Source organism: Bolinopsis microptera, chromosome 2 (genome assembly GCF_026151205.1).
Source record: "Bolinopsis microptera isolate Bmic1 chromosome 2, MBARI_Bmic_1.0, whole genome shotgun sequence".
In the NCBI taxonomy this organism is placed as follows: domain Eukaryota; kingdom Metazoa; phylum Ctenophora; class Tentaculata; order Lobata; family Bolinopsidae; genus Bolinopsis; species Bolinopsis microptera.
In genome coordinates, this window is record NC_087073.1 from 6,542,317 (window position 1) to 6,557,039 (window position 14,723).

The window sequence follows — 14,723 nt, forward strand, 5'->3', positions numbered from 1 at the left end:
TTTAAATTATATTTAATTATGCATGTCCAACTGAACAGTCTAGCAAACATTAGTCTCTATTCAAAATTTGTACCAAAAATTGAAAATTTTCTCAAGAAAGAAAACGCAGACTCAAGGATCACTAATATAAATGTTCCACCATCAACAAATCATATTCACAATTTATACAAAACTGACAAAACTTAAATAACAAAATATACACAAATAAGGAATATCACACTCCCAAGATATTAAAACACAGGCAACAATCAACATGTTGAACAATCAACATGTTCAAAATGTTCAACATGCTCCACCGTGGGTTACGTGGTTGAGATGTCAAATAATTGTTAAACAACAGGAACATTAAGGTTATTACTGTGGATCTCTGCATCATTACACTTTGTACAATTCCTTGATAATCTTTCATGTGTATTAAGGCTGGTTTCCACCGTGAGCTCTTTCCTCTGGACATTAGGAGAAGGAGAGGGCATTATTTGGGATATGACAACAGAGTTGGGAGAAGGAGAGCGAACGGAAGAGTTTTTAATCGAGTGAGGAGAAGGGGTGATACCAGGGGAAGTGAGTTTCTTACAAGGACAGAATTCAAACGCCGCTTGAAAGTTGGTGTTGAAGACCCCGTAGAGGATGGGGTTCACAGCTGCATTAGCAAAAAACATGAGGATAACAACATCGTTAGCAACCCCTTCAAAGTGTTCGTTGATGTGGGCAATCTGAAATGTAGTGATGAGGTTGATAGTAAAAGCAGGTAAAGTGAGCACAACATGAGCTAGCACCAGGACCAGGACCATGGTAGTGACCCGGGCCACCTTGTCTGTGGTGCCAGTCCTGCGGAGTTGGTTGGCGGACTGGGAGAATTGGAATTTCTTCTTGTTGTGGGACTGCGCTTTGTGGTGAACTTTGTTTGTTTTCACGGCTATCCAGATGTAGCAGGTAGCTGTGATTATCAGGGGGATGGGGAATGTCTGAAATGTTAGATAATGAGGTTGCGAATAAATTAATCATTTATTTAATGGATCGCTGTAAAATGATTCTGAAACTAACCAGAAGAAGAAAGTTCTTAAGTATTTACTAACCAGAAAGAAGAAAGTTCTGAAGTAAGGATGATTCTGGTCAGCAATTGAGCAGGTGTTCCCGGTATATTCGTAGCGGTTCCAGCCAACGAGAGGTAGACCTGCTATAACAACAGCGTAACTCCACACTGCTAAAATCATGAGGATGGTGTTCCTCCTGTTAAGGACGTCGTGGTAAATCTTCTGGTACACTATCAGTAGAAACCTGAGGAGGTAGCTTTGTAAAGCAGTTAAATCAATCATGATTTCTAGACGAGGATTCTAAGCAGAGCAACCCGAACAGTCAGTTTAAAAATCAATTTTACAAAGCAAAGTGACAGTTAGGGCGGACCTATCAAGAGATGTGAGCAGAAGAGTCCACATACTGACGATCACTAGAGTGTTATCAAGGAATGCAGTTATACTGCACATAACATCTCCTAGCACGTTCTCTTCTGATATGTGTAACAGCAGGTATATTGGGATCTGAAATGAGATAAGGTAAAAATAAAATAATCGATAATACAAAACACTCAAAACAGGGGTAAGACTTAGAACCGAAAAGAAACGAACAAATTTAGTTACGGGTTTACTGTCTAAAAGTAAACTTACGATCAGGTCTATTTACTAACCGAAATGCAGCCCATCAGAAAGTCAGATAAGGCGAGAGACAATATGAAGAGATTAGAGTTGGTTCGAAGTCGTTTATCCACTGTCATGGCCCAGAACACAAACCCGTTACCAACGATCGAGACGAAGGAGAAGGTACCGAGGAGGGCGTAACTAGTCGTACTCATCCTGAGAGAGCAGAGTTAGAACAGAGTTAGAACAGAGTTAAAACAGAGTTAGAATAGAGTTGGAACAGGGTTAGAACAGAGTTAGAACAGAGTTAGAACAGAGTTAGAACAGAGTTAGAATAGAGTTAGAACAGGGTTAGAAAAGAGTTAGAACAGAGTTAGAACAGAGTTAGAGCAGAGTTAGAACAGGGTTAGAACAGAGTTAGCACAGAGTTAGAACAGAGTTAGAACAGAGTTAGAACAGAGTTAGAACAGAGTTAGAACAGAGTTAGAACAGAGTTAGAATAGAGTTAGAACAGGGTTAGAAAAGAGTTAGAACAGAGTTAGAACAGAGTTAGAGCAGAGTTAGAACAGGGTTAGAACAGAGTTAGCACAGAGTTAGAACAGAGTTAGAACAGAGTTAGAACAGGGTTAGAACAGATTTAGAACAGAGTTAGAATAGAGTTAGAACAGGGTTAGAACAGATTTAGAACAGATTTAGAACAGAGTTAGAACAGAGTAAGAACAGAGTTAGAGCAGAGTTAGAACAGGGTTAGAACAGAGTTAGAACAGAGTTAGAACAGAGTTAGAACAGAGTTAGATTAGAGTTAGAACAGAGTTAGAACAGAGTTAGAATAGAGTTAGAACAGAGTTAGAATAGAGTTAGGACTAGGCTAAATTAAAACAGATTTATAAGTCAGGTTTATGATAATTTTAATAACTAGAGTTGTGAGGTAAGACATTGATAAAATGCAGCAATAATAAAGATAAAAGTAAGCCTATAATTGACTTATATAAGCAGAACTGCGCAGTAAAGCAAGGCCTAACATAAGTCCACTGGGCTCACAACTCTTAACTTTAGTAATTCATACTATTCAAATGATGACAAGGTCTGTTTTGGATGACACAGTTATTCAATTAAATGTAAGTCGAATGCTATAGAAAAAAGTGGATGAATGGGATAAGAACATCACTCCCGACCCAGTTCCAAGAAATTATATCATACTTCTAAGAGGAAGCAGACAGTTCCAGAAAAGTAACGATATAACTTAAATATAACGTACCATTTTAGAAAGGGGTGAATCATTATTTGAGAGCCAATCATCCGGAGTGTGGAAACATTAACAGAAAAGAATGCGTCTGTTCGATAAGGGGGAACAAAATTAGGCGTGGAGGTAATATAAGAACAGATCCCGGAAAATAAATGAATTTTGAAACCTGTTAGGTCATGGCTGATGACTCACGGTTATACAGCAAGGGCTAATAAACCAAATCTGTAATTGAGAGCACATTAGATGAATTATGACCGCCACCAGCAACTTTCCACCAACCAAGCCCGAAAAGTAGTTTTACTGTCGCGTAGATTCAATTTCGTGTAATCACCAATAAGTTTTGCAGGTTAATTTTCTTGTCATAAGTATGCCAGATGCCACCTGCGTCCTGCATTGTGCCAATAACGCAACCTGCCTTGGTAGCAACTTGATCTACAGACTAATGCTGGGTTTGGCCCTGGCAGGCTTCAAGGGAGGTCATGATTATGCAGAGTTGTCACACTTTGTCATAGTATGACTTGAGACATTTTATCATTATCAACAAGTCTGATGTCATGGTCATCATATGATAACATTTAAGAAACAAAATATTTGTAGATTAGGAAGGCCGGTAGATAACTTATATTATGAAATATTTGATAGGAAACGTCATTAAAACGAAACATCAATGATGCAAATCTAAGAAAATAGCATTTGAAAACTTCTGAGTTTGAATGATGTAGCGATCTTCACAATAATATATGAAATCAGTGAATCACCGCCTCACGATGAACGATACCTTGTAAATTTTAATTTTCACAGCATGGAGCCCAGTCGTCAATGGTGATTATCCGATAAAACGATAACAATAACGGAATTGAGGCTGTTGTGAACAATCAATTGAAACATAATACATGTTAGTGAAGGTTGATGCTGGAAACTAGATGTTGCAATACTTGGATGAGGTCTTGATAATGGAATTTTAATGAACATAACTAGAATTCCAATCTGTGCATTGCCATCATACACGTAGATACCACTTAATTTTTGGGAAGCTAGCTAGAGTTTATTGACTAGCTAGTAATTAGTATTTATTCTTAAAATCATTCAACCAAACACCAAAGAGTCATGAATGATTTGAACAATAATCGATGATTCAAATTACAACCCCACTTGAATGCATTAAATCAATCGTTATTTTCCTCCGCATCCTTCTGAGAGCATGTTCAAGTGGTGGAAGCGAATATGCTCCCCGAATTAACTCATCAGACTATGTACGTGAGATGGGCGAAAACTTAATAAGAGTTGAAGGGTGGGGACTAAGAAACATGAAGCATGAAGTAAGACGAAAGTTCATGGTCGAAACACGATACCTTGAACGAAGTATTTTCCTAGAAAGCCCACCATAACCATCCAGAACAGCTGTTGTAAGTACAGAACATTAGTGACATGTCATTAGTGACATTGGCCCGGTGACATGTCGAAAACTGCTCGCAGGAGGGTTAATTGGTCGTTGGTAGCGGATTAAGTTCCACAACACTTGGTAACGGTTCTTTGTGCGGGAGTATTGCTGAAGTCTAAGATAGCCGATAGGTAAGGCTGGAAGCTTGGAGATACGCTTCACCTCATCCAAAAATGTACAGATGAGTCAATACATTGACACGCCTGTCTAGTCACTAGTGTCTATTATAGTACATGAGTTCCCGCGTTCGTCGTTCGTTTCCATGTCGGGACCAAATATCATGGTTCGAAATTGTAATAAACCTTACCTCTTAGTTAATCATTAACTTCCTGATGACTGTGTGCAACATGGTATGAGTGCAGGTATAAAAGTATTCACAAAACTTACCATTAACCATATCGATATTAATTAACTTACCATATTGGAGTCTCCTCACTGTGCTCTGGGTCCAGGAATATCATCTTTGTATCTTCAAGGATTAAATTGACTGTATAGAATTAGTGATATGATGAGGTGTGTTGTGACTTGGTTAATGGTACACAATTATACAAAACTTAGCAATCGATGTGGAATTAATGAGGTTCAATAGAAGGTTACTGAAACTCAGCTAAATACAGTACACTCGAGTAAAACATTAACAAGGTGTAAGTTGCAACATAAAAATGGATGTATAACACGCCATATCAAGTAAAGGCAATTCTGAACTGAAGTTAAACTGCATATAGAACATAAATGAGTAATAAATAATTCATGATCATACAAAGCTAAGGAAACTCAGTCACTGCTCAATGCCCACTGGTCAGAAGGAAGGCATCTTTTATTCGGGAGACCTAAATCATGTATTCATTTGTATGAGAATTGCAAAATCTGGTTGGACGGACGGAATCGATGAATGAATTATGCTAACAATTCTGACAACCACTCTCACTAACTTACTTCTTATATCATGAAGGTGCTCGTAAGATTCAAGATTATGTGTGAATTATAGCACATATATAGAACAATCCTTATTCCTTATTCTTAAACAAATTCCCAGAAAGATTTGTATTATTATTATCAGATGGCAAGTTGACGATTCATCGAATTTTAATACTATTATTGCTAATAATTATGTTTGCTAAGATTATGTTTGCGTTTCATTGCTCAACAGCTGTTCGAAGGATCAAATTTAAGATTATTGCTAATATCTAATAAAGGACAAAAGAGGGTGAATCTTGGCAAATGAATAACTTGTCAAGCTGGATCACAATCCCTCGACAGATTGAAATGGAGGCACTTTAGTCGCCTATACAGTATACAGTATACACACAATGTGTTGGAATGTTATTATTATATCAGTAGTCAATGACTAGACAGGGTTATTGAAAATTACAAAGAATAAAATGGCGTCTGGACTTGGGACCAGCTCATAGTACATTTCATTAATGCCCTCTGAAAACCATTCTGCTAGCTAAAAATGATATTGTTAGGTAAAACGTACTGAAAATTAAAATTAAGATTAAAAATTGAAAACGAGCTGAACTAAAAAAAAGAATGACACGTCATGCTAAAATACATATTCCGAAGTAAGATTAATCCCAAAGTTTCCCCAAATGTTAAAATACTTGTCGACAAAGATTTCAAACCGTTTGCGCAAGGCAGCAATATAGTAACATTAAAAAGTTATAATATTCGATGAAAAAATACGTTTATACATCTTGACATTACGTAAGACACCATGTAAGTTAATCGAATAATCGTGTAATGCAACTTTATCTACTATGCAGTTGAATAATTCAACCTGACAGTTCTTAAGGGCTGCAAATTTGGAGAATTGTTCCGCTTAACTGCGGTGTTCTTTATTCCCAAGTTTCTGTCAAAAAGGTGTTATACTTGGGCAGGTGCGGAATCGCACTATTTACAAAATATCTCCGCGCCTACATGTTGCCCTGATTCTATCTCTGTGGATTATATTTTTCTTAGATACAGAAAACATCGTCTGGCCAAGGGCCACGACTCTGAAATAAACCACAAATGAGTATTGCTAAAAGTTGTTGCGAAGACACCTAATAACACAAATGGAGCCAACCAATCTCATTGTCAAAATGAAAGGTTCAAGATCTATACTACCCTTGTGGGCGCGGGAAGATTAGAAATAAAAACAAACCCATCTTAATGCCTGATGGTACAGAACCGCAAGCGAAGCGATTGTTTTTTTTGCAAGAGAAAAACTGATATCCATAATAAAGATGATTGCTTAAACTTTTTAATCGAATCCACGAACATCTCAATGAAAATTGGAATCGTTACATTCTGCGTTAAATAAGATGACAATCACCTATAAAAAGGAAAAAAAACCAAAATGAGTATAGCTTAAAGAAGCTATGAAATTTGTATACAGAGAGAAACTAATCTCATCGTCAAAATGAATGGTTCAAGATCATCACTACCCTTGTAGGCGCGGAAGATTACAGATATCACTAGTTGACCAGCACCATCCCGGCTAGATGGTAAATAATTGAAAGTGGAGCGATTGTAAAGTTGAACAACTGAGTCTGCGTTAGTCACTAGATAGGTTAACAAATGAATAATAAAGGAACATGGGCGATGATTGATAAAGAAGTGGACAAAGATCTTATACTGCTTATAAATAGTAGATAAGAGAGGACACTTCAAAGACAATATTGATCATGTGAACAATAACTGTTGTCTCCGGTAATTGTCAGCACCCGTTAAATTACGTTAGTTAAATCCTATATTTGTTTTATAATATTACCACAGCTTATACATGTAGCTGCAATCTGCATTGCTCAATACCATAGTCTTAATCATTGAACAATTGTCCATTCCCAAAACTTTGCTGCAAGGAATTAGAAGAATAAACTACCTGCTGTTTTATTGTTAACGTTTTTGAAAATAATTATGCTAAAGAGTTGTTCATTTTGGCCATGTGATGCTTAAAATTTTAAAATGTGTTGTCTACTTGGTGATATCAAATTGCAGAAGCGTCTAGAAGCGAAAATTTATGAGGAGGACAAACTGTTCGCAATGTTTAGTTAGTCTCTCTCTAGCAGCAGGAGTTGGAGAATGGGGACGCGTCATGAAAGCCACCGTAAGGAAGGCTTACTGTCGACGCCGACCAATCAAAAGAAGTTTAGGTACGGCTTAGCGTTATCCAAAACCCGTGGCACTTCGACAAGCAAACCATCTAATTCTAAATAAATGTACAGCAATAAGCGAATTCTTATCTATTAAGCAAAGCACTGATGATGTTTTATGTGACCGAGTTTTCCGCGAATATCAATAATGAATAACGACGCAGATCGGTCACTTTTATATCCATGTTTCAGTTACGTCGGAGGCCGCTCCCTATTCTAGAATGTTAATTCTTGCTTGAGGGGAGAAACTACTCAAGAAAAATGTTGGTACATTTTGGGAACATTGTGTAGTATTAAAATTGATGTCTAGTGAATTGATAAGAAATATTTTGGTGATATCATACGTATCGCATAAATATTTTGATATAAGTCATTCAAAAAAATATCACTGAGCAGTCTATAAATAAGGCCGACTCTGCCAATTTGCAATTCGTCACGGAAAACTGGGATACTCACAATTCAGATACAAATTGAGAAAAATCATGATTTATTTATGTCCCTGGCGTTAGCGGTAATCTAAGCTAATATTTTCCTTAGGGTTAACGTCTTGTGTTTAAACCCGAATATGGACAAGATTAAGATAGTATTTGAGTTACAGCCAAGTGGCTGAAAGCAAGACGGTAAATAACCACAACACGGTCTCAGCCAGACGAACAACCCAATTGCAATGGGGCAATAAGGGTAATGATAAACCTAATGAGAAGGAATATGCAATGAAAATATTAATTACTAGTGTAACCCGTGCCTGCGGCCGGGACTTCACTATCGCAGTTGAATTGCAAAAGTTAAAATTGTGTAAAAGTATAAACTCGCTCATATCAGTTGAAACCGCATTAGAGTAAATTTAATTCTGAGCGCCCATCACGTGACACGTAATAGGTCCCACTGCCAAATAACCTAATTATGTACAAAGCAGTAATTAGGGGAGCTGTCAATGGGGAGAGAGAGTGAGAGAGAGAGTGTGTGAGAGAGGGTGAAAAAACTTAATCATTTGGCTTGGTCAGAGTTTTGTCGGCACTATACCGAAAAAACCAGCCCCGTAACTCTTACCGTTTTCTTGATTAAGCCGTTCGGAAATTACCCACAGACAGACAGACAGACAGAAACACATCTTGAGATAATTAGTATTGATGTTGATGCTAATAATATTTGCCTTATAGGTGTTAATTACGTTAGATATGCATGATATGCACGCTTGTCGTTAAGATATAACTAATAACACCTTGATAATGATATGGGTGGAGACTAACAAATATCTCACCACAAATACAATAATTCTCCAGGCTTAATTGTAATAGCTCAATAAATCAATCGATTAATATCCCATTACAATAATCCAAGCTTAATAATTCAACAAGGGGCAATAAAACACTGGTCGATCGAAACGTGGCCACGAGACGAATTGCACAACAATAAACGTCTGCATAAAAGCATGAAGCCAAAGAGGATCGATATTATTATTATTAAGCGTAGACAATCGTCCAATCGCAGCATTATATTATTTGTATAACTTACATAATATTAAAGTTCTGTGATAATTAACAAGGATACAGACGTCATGAGACGGGGAATAATAAATATGATGTATTAAGCAACTATCTGCCCGGAAATAAGAATATAAAGTGTGTGATAAGACGGTATATCCTATGATTTAAAAATAAAACTGTATATGTCGGCATATATGAACTGTTCTATGATTTTCTTTGTCGGTTCAATTAAGTGATGATTCTTTGTTAGGTTAAACGTTAATATAGCAATTTCCCGAATGACACGTCTAGTCTGTTGTCTATAATCATCTCAAATTGTTTTGTATTATATAAAGTAGCATATACTAGTAGTATACTATAAAGTAGCGTTAAAATTTTCAAAACTGTATCGAAATTTCACCTCAAAATGATTCATCGCTTAGTCAATCCCTCAAAGAAACATGAAGTCGAACAAAGAAAGAACTGTTGTTAAACTGTTTTAACGTGCAATTGAAAAAAAAACACATATTCTTGAACTTTATAGTTGAACTTTATAGTTGAACTTTATAGTTGAACTTTATAGTTGAACTTTATAGTTGAAATTTATAGTTGAACTTTATAGTTGAACTTTATAGTTGAACTTTATAGCTGAACTTTATAGTTGAACTTTATAGTTGAACTTTATAGTTGAACTTTATAGTTGAACTTTATAGTTGAACTTTATAGTTGCACTTTATAGTTGTACTTTATAGTTGAACTTTATTACTTTATAGTTGAACTTTATAGTTGAACTTTATAGTTGAACTTTATAGTTGAACTTTATAGTTGAACTTTATAGTTGAACTTGGGATATATTCCTATGTTGGAGCTCCCCAATGTCCGAAAATTTGTAAGACGAAATATTTGGGCGGCACTCTGGCCCAAATTTGCTGTGACCTATAAATTTAGTCGACCGTTTTGGTCACCATTTTTCGGCTAAACTTGCACAGAACCATTAATTTTAAACACTGAACAACTGGTGCCAAATTATCAATGGAGGAATAAGAACGACAAGTGAACATTCAGTTCAGGTGACCACTTCAATCCGAAAACTAAACATCATATCATGGGAACAACTACAGTTGCTATGGGAACAACTACAGTTGCTATGGGAACAACTACAGTTGCTATGGGAACAACTACAGTTGTTATGGGAACAACTACAGTTGCTATGGGAACAACTACAGTGGCTCCAATCTTGTGAATTTCAGGAAACGTGACATTATGTGTACAAAATGAAATAGTAGACCAGATTCCATGAGGTTTACAGTTTGAGGTGCATGGGATCGGATACAATTGGACAATGGACACTAAGGGAGTGGTTGGCTGACAAAGAACAGAGAATACGTCAGAGACTCAGTCGTTTCAAGTGAATACCGGACATATATAATACACAGGGGAGGTGGGAGGGGGGGAGGGGTGCAAAGCAAAATTCAGTGTACCTACGTTGGGATGGTATACTTTAACTACTCATTCGAGGTTTCCGTCCCAAAATTTGAGACGACCACACCCAATCAACATTGAGTTCCTTATACTCGTGTTTGCGAAGATTCTAAATATTGCAATAGGTCATCGAATGTGGAATATGATCTGAAAAGACAACTTTAAATGACGAGGTAACCAAGCAATTTGTTTATCCTGTCACCAAAATTGATGTGACAGCGTGCCAGTGTCACTCTAATCACCTGATCCCACGTAGTGAATTAGTTCTTTATGCTCGATATCTCGGTCATCTGAGTGACTATTGCTCACATTTTTTCAAGACAAGTGTATTTTCAAAGGCCAAACACGATGCATTACAATTCTACTAGATCCAATCATTCAAATATCTTATAAGTGCGAAAATGAACGTTTATTCAGAAAAAATTAACATCGCTCTTTTTTGATTGATATATTCCTCGAATGAGTGATATAAATAGCAAGTCATAAGTCATACTCGAAGGAATTATTTCAATCGGGCACTCACGGTGACTGAGAAATAAGCCCCAACGTATGTATACTGACTTTTAGCCCTGCGCCCCCCATGGCCCCTCCCCCTTCAGAATATCGTTTAGTGAGCAAGTATAGTAACCCCACGAAATCCTCGCTCAGAGACCTGCCGAAATTATTACATAGGAGCAATGGTCATATCACACATGACGTACCATTACCAACCCAGATCTTGTATCTTGGGAAATCTAACCAATGAGAATCTGTCGTTCAATGTACAAGGTTCTAACTCATGTGCAAGGTTTTAAGAGATGGCAGCCAATGAAATGCCTTGGATGTCGACAAGTAGCACTCACTTGAGGAGATAGAGAATAGATGCTAATGTCCTTGTAGCCTGGTTCTATTCTTGTAAGCGCCCTCATATCTATTGTTCAGGTTGTAAGTGATGGATACATGGCAGGTTCAGCCAGAATGCTGTATTTTACAGGGGTAAAAGGTGATGACAAAGAATTTGACAACCTGGATATCATTCCAGATGATCATAGTCGAAAGGAGCCTTTTAAGAATATTATTAATTTAACTTAAAAATTTGAACATGGAGAACATTTTCGGAGAAACATTTGGAGTTTTCGAGAAATTCGCAGGTACACCAAGAATTAAGCCAAATAATATCTACTACTCTTAACTCTACTAGTACTACTATAACTATATGATTATAATTCTGCCTCTAAAGTCTAATTCGTGCACCAAAACAAACCTTCAAGTACGCTACAACAATGTTTCTGTCCAGTGGTGAAAATTGAGATGTTGTGGTCGTCCCAACATTAAAGTATAAAGGAACTACGACGGTCTCCATCCTTTGGGGGCATTACAACAGTACAATCAACGATGGTACATGATGTTCATTAACAAGGATGATGTTCATTAATTGATGGTTCTGAGGTTTATATAGATATTCACGTTACACATTAATCAAGGCCAAACAATGCAGACACCAACCGGCATGTGTCATTCACCTGTGAAGCAGACAACAACCGGCACCTGTGAAGAGCTTGACTATCAGTGTAATTACTTTTACGGTTATGGTTACAGCTAGGGAGTAGGGCTTGAATTAGGGTGTAAGTGAGACTTGGGCTCAAGGATTCAATGGTTATAATTAATCATTTTCCTGGACTGGCTTGTTCAGCAAGATCATTGGAGATGTTCTGTTACCCGGCAGACAAGTTTTTGCTTGATTAGGTAGCGAAAATGGTAAGTATGACACGTTGCACAGCACAGGGGTGAAAGAATAATGATACAGAATAACTTACTTCTTCAATTAGGCTTAAAAGTGAAAAAGCTGCGGGGGAAGTATCAATGAAACAAGAAATTTAATTGTATCACATTTTACAGAATCAACAAATTTATAACAATGAAAATATAAAGCTCATTTGGTGTATGACTTTCTGTCCTTAACTGCTAATTGGGTTGTAAACAGACAAGTATCAGTCACACGGTACTGGGAGGAAGGTTAGTGCTCTGAGGCACAGCATGTGTGATGACGTCACAGCATGTGTGATGACGTCACATCACGTGTGATGATGTCACATCACGTGTGATGATGTCACAGCATGTGTGAAAAAGCAGCGGGGGAAGTATCGGTCATACTGGGAGGAAGGTTAGGTAGACCTATATTGTTCTAAGGCAGAGCCTATATTGGGATTTCCTTTACTGATTTGATTTGAAACTTTCATCAAATAATGAACGACAACAACATTGAAGCATAATATAATCGTGGTGCAAAGTATGTTTGGGCTGCTGACATGCCGAGAGGGCCAGATGGGTGGGAGCAACTGGCTATATCTAAAGTAGACTAAAGTCACTGTATGATCAGAGATTGCGGTACAATCCCTGCATCATGGACATGGGATGCAAATATATTGGGAACCTTGTTCTACCGAATTAATTTGAACAATAATATATTTGCAATCTCCCGATCACAGTTTCCACTGGGGATTTACTACGTTTATATTAAAAATGGAAGTTCAAATTGGGCTCTCCCTTGTAATTAATCACTGTTTACAATCCAAACTCCAAAGAGCAACGTAAAAAAAGGATACAACGACATACAGTTCCAAACTATATCTAACACGCTAGGACATAATACTCCATTTATTCTATGGCATTGACTCGCAATCTCATCGAATAAATTGCTTTGCATTTTGCAACTATGGGGACATTTCATCATGATATCTTATAATCACAAACAACGCTATCGAAATCCTCTATGGGAAATGTATTACACGTGTACACGTACGTTGTGACTATTGTATAATAAACTGTAATACCAATGAATTTTGGCTTTATTTTCATTCAAAATGAAGTTTTAAAATATAACATAATCGCATCGTGTTCAATTTCACTGCATATTTCATTAACGGCATCAGTTTTATTCTATGGTTTATTGCAGATTAATTGTAAGGGGCAGACATAAATTGCAGCAAACTCCGATGAAAATTAGGTATTCTAGGTATTTTAGTCTCACACAACCCATTGTAAACTTATTCTAGAATTAAATAACATCGCAAAAATATTTATTTTAATGGACTGTTGATGGCAACTGAGCAGGCTGAGAAATTTGTTTGCTCACAAAGCTTACAGAAAGTCCACAGAAGTGAAGCTGAAGCCATGTTCCTTTGTAAATATGGCGCTGTGAGGAAGTCGCACCATTTTATCAGGGCTCTATTTTAAGTTCCTTTGTTTTTATTTTAATGGACTGTTGATGGCAACTATTTTAAGTTCCTTTGTTTTTATTTTAATGGACTGTTGATGGCAACTGAGCAGGCTGAGAAATTTGTTTGCTCACAAAGCTTACAGAAAGTCCACAGAATTGAAGCTTAAGCCATGTTCCTTTGAATATATGGAGCTGTGAGGAAGTTGCACCATTTTATCAGGGCTCTATTTTAAGTTCCTTTGTGAAAGAAGTAGTGGAGCAATCAAGTGCTACAAGTGGACCCCATCAGTAATATCTGCTGGGTTCACTTGTAGCACTTGATTGAAAAAAAAAAAACAGCTAAAGCGCAAGATTCTGCCTACATCCCTTTTTGGGCATGTATACCAGTCGTGCACACCATCATGAACCAGGTCGACAGAATCACTTAAAACCTTATATCAGAACTTAATGGAAAGCAGGGTCCCAAGGTGTCACTCTGCAGGGTCCCAAGGTGTCACTCTGCAAGGTCCCAAGGTGTCACTGTTTCTCTATATATTCGTGGGTCTGTGAAACTTATATCATTGTGACTTGATAGGAATTTGAAACATATCACCGAGGAATCAAAGAGGGAATATATTTCATAGCAAGTCCTGGAAAAGCAAGAGCAAAAACTAAGGACCAATTGGAAACTTTTAGATTACGGTCATTGGGCAATTCCGAGCTGAGAGTAAGCTCGGGAGCGGAGAGAGCGGCATGAAATTATGTGGTCTCATGTCTAATGGATCCAAAAATGACATTGTTCATCAAATGCCCCATAACGGTACCAATAATGGATAATACAAGAAATTAGGCGGCGATTGACTTATTAGAATTCTTTTAGAAAGAGGCTTTTAGAAAGAAGCTTTTAGAGAGAAGCTTTTAGAAAGAAATCTTATAAGAAAGTTTTCCACTCTCGATGTCGTCGATGAATATTTTCTCATTAAAAAAAAGCGAAAATCAGCGTTTGCTTAAGTTGACATTTGGGCAAAAGGGGTGAGAGAGAAAGTTTGAAAATTGTCAAAAGATATGAGCACATATTTGAACATCCCCTAACCTCCTAATGATAACACCCATAATGGAAGCAAGCAATTTTCTGGCAA

At 37.2% G+C, this 14,723-nt stretch overlaps 2 protein-coding genes across 3 annotated transcripts in view; both read right to left on the reverse strand.

The window, feature by feature from the left end:
• LOC134811152 (probable G-protein coupled receptor No18) overlaps positions 1-14,723 on the reverse strand; it is a 36,389-nt gene that overhangs the window by 9,692 nt on the left and 11,974 nt on the right. The window lies entirely within an intron of this gene.
• LOC134811453 (rhodopsin-like) lies at positions 146-4,798 on the reverse strand. 2 transcript variants are annotated; one of them, XM_063818286.1, is made up of 5 exons: positions 4,739-4,798; positions 1,685-1,850; positions 1,405-1,538; positions 1,077-1,278; positions 146-965 (listed from the first exon to the last, which is right to left on the reverse strand). In XM_063818286.1, exons 1-5 carry the CDS (start codon positions 4,780-4,782, stop codon positions 330-332), a joined length of 1,182 nt encoding a protein of 393 aa, XP_063674356.1. In that variant the 5' UTR covers positions 4,783-4,798; the 3' UTR covers positions 146-329. The 2 variants fall into 2 exon arrangements, with proteins under 2 accessions (XP_063674356.1, XP_063674357.1); XM_063818287.1 differs by lacking the exon at positions 4,739-4,798 and adding an exon at positions 2,893-2,977.

Excerpts from the sequence above, each read along its gene's own strand:
- LOC134811453 (XM_063818286.1), bottom strand. The coding sequence starts at position 4,782 with ATGATATTCCTGGACCCAGAGCACAGTGAGGAGACTCCAATATG. Across the intron at positions 1,851-4,738 it reads AGTGAGGAGACTCCAATATG|GATGAGTACGACTAGTTACG; the intron begins GTAAGTTAATTA and ends CTGCTCTCTCAG. Across the intron at positions 966-1,076 it reads TCAGAACTTTCTTCTTTCTG|ACATTCCCCATCCCCCTGAT; the intron begins GTTAGTAAATAC and ends CTAACATTTCAG.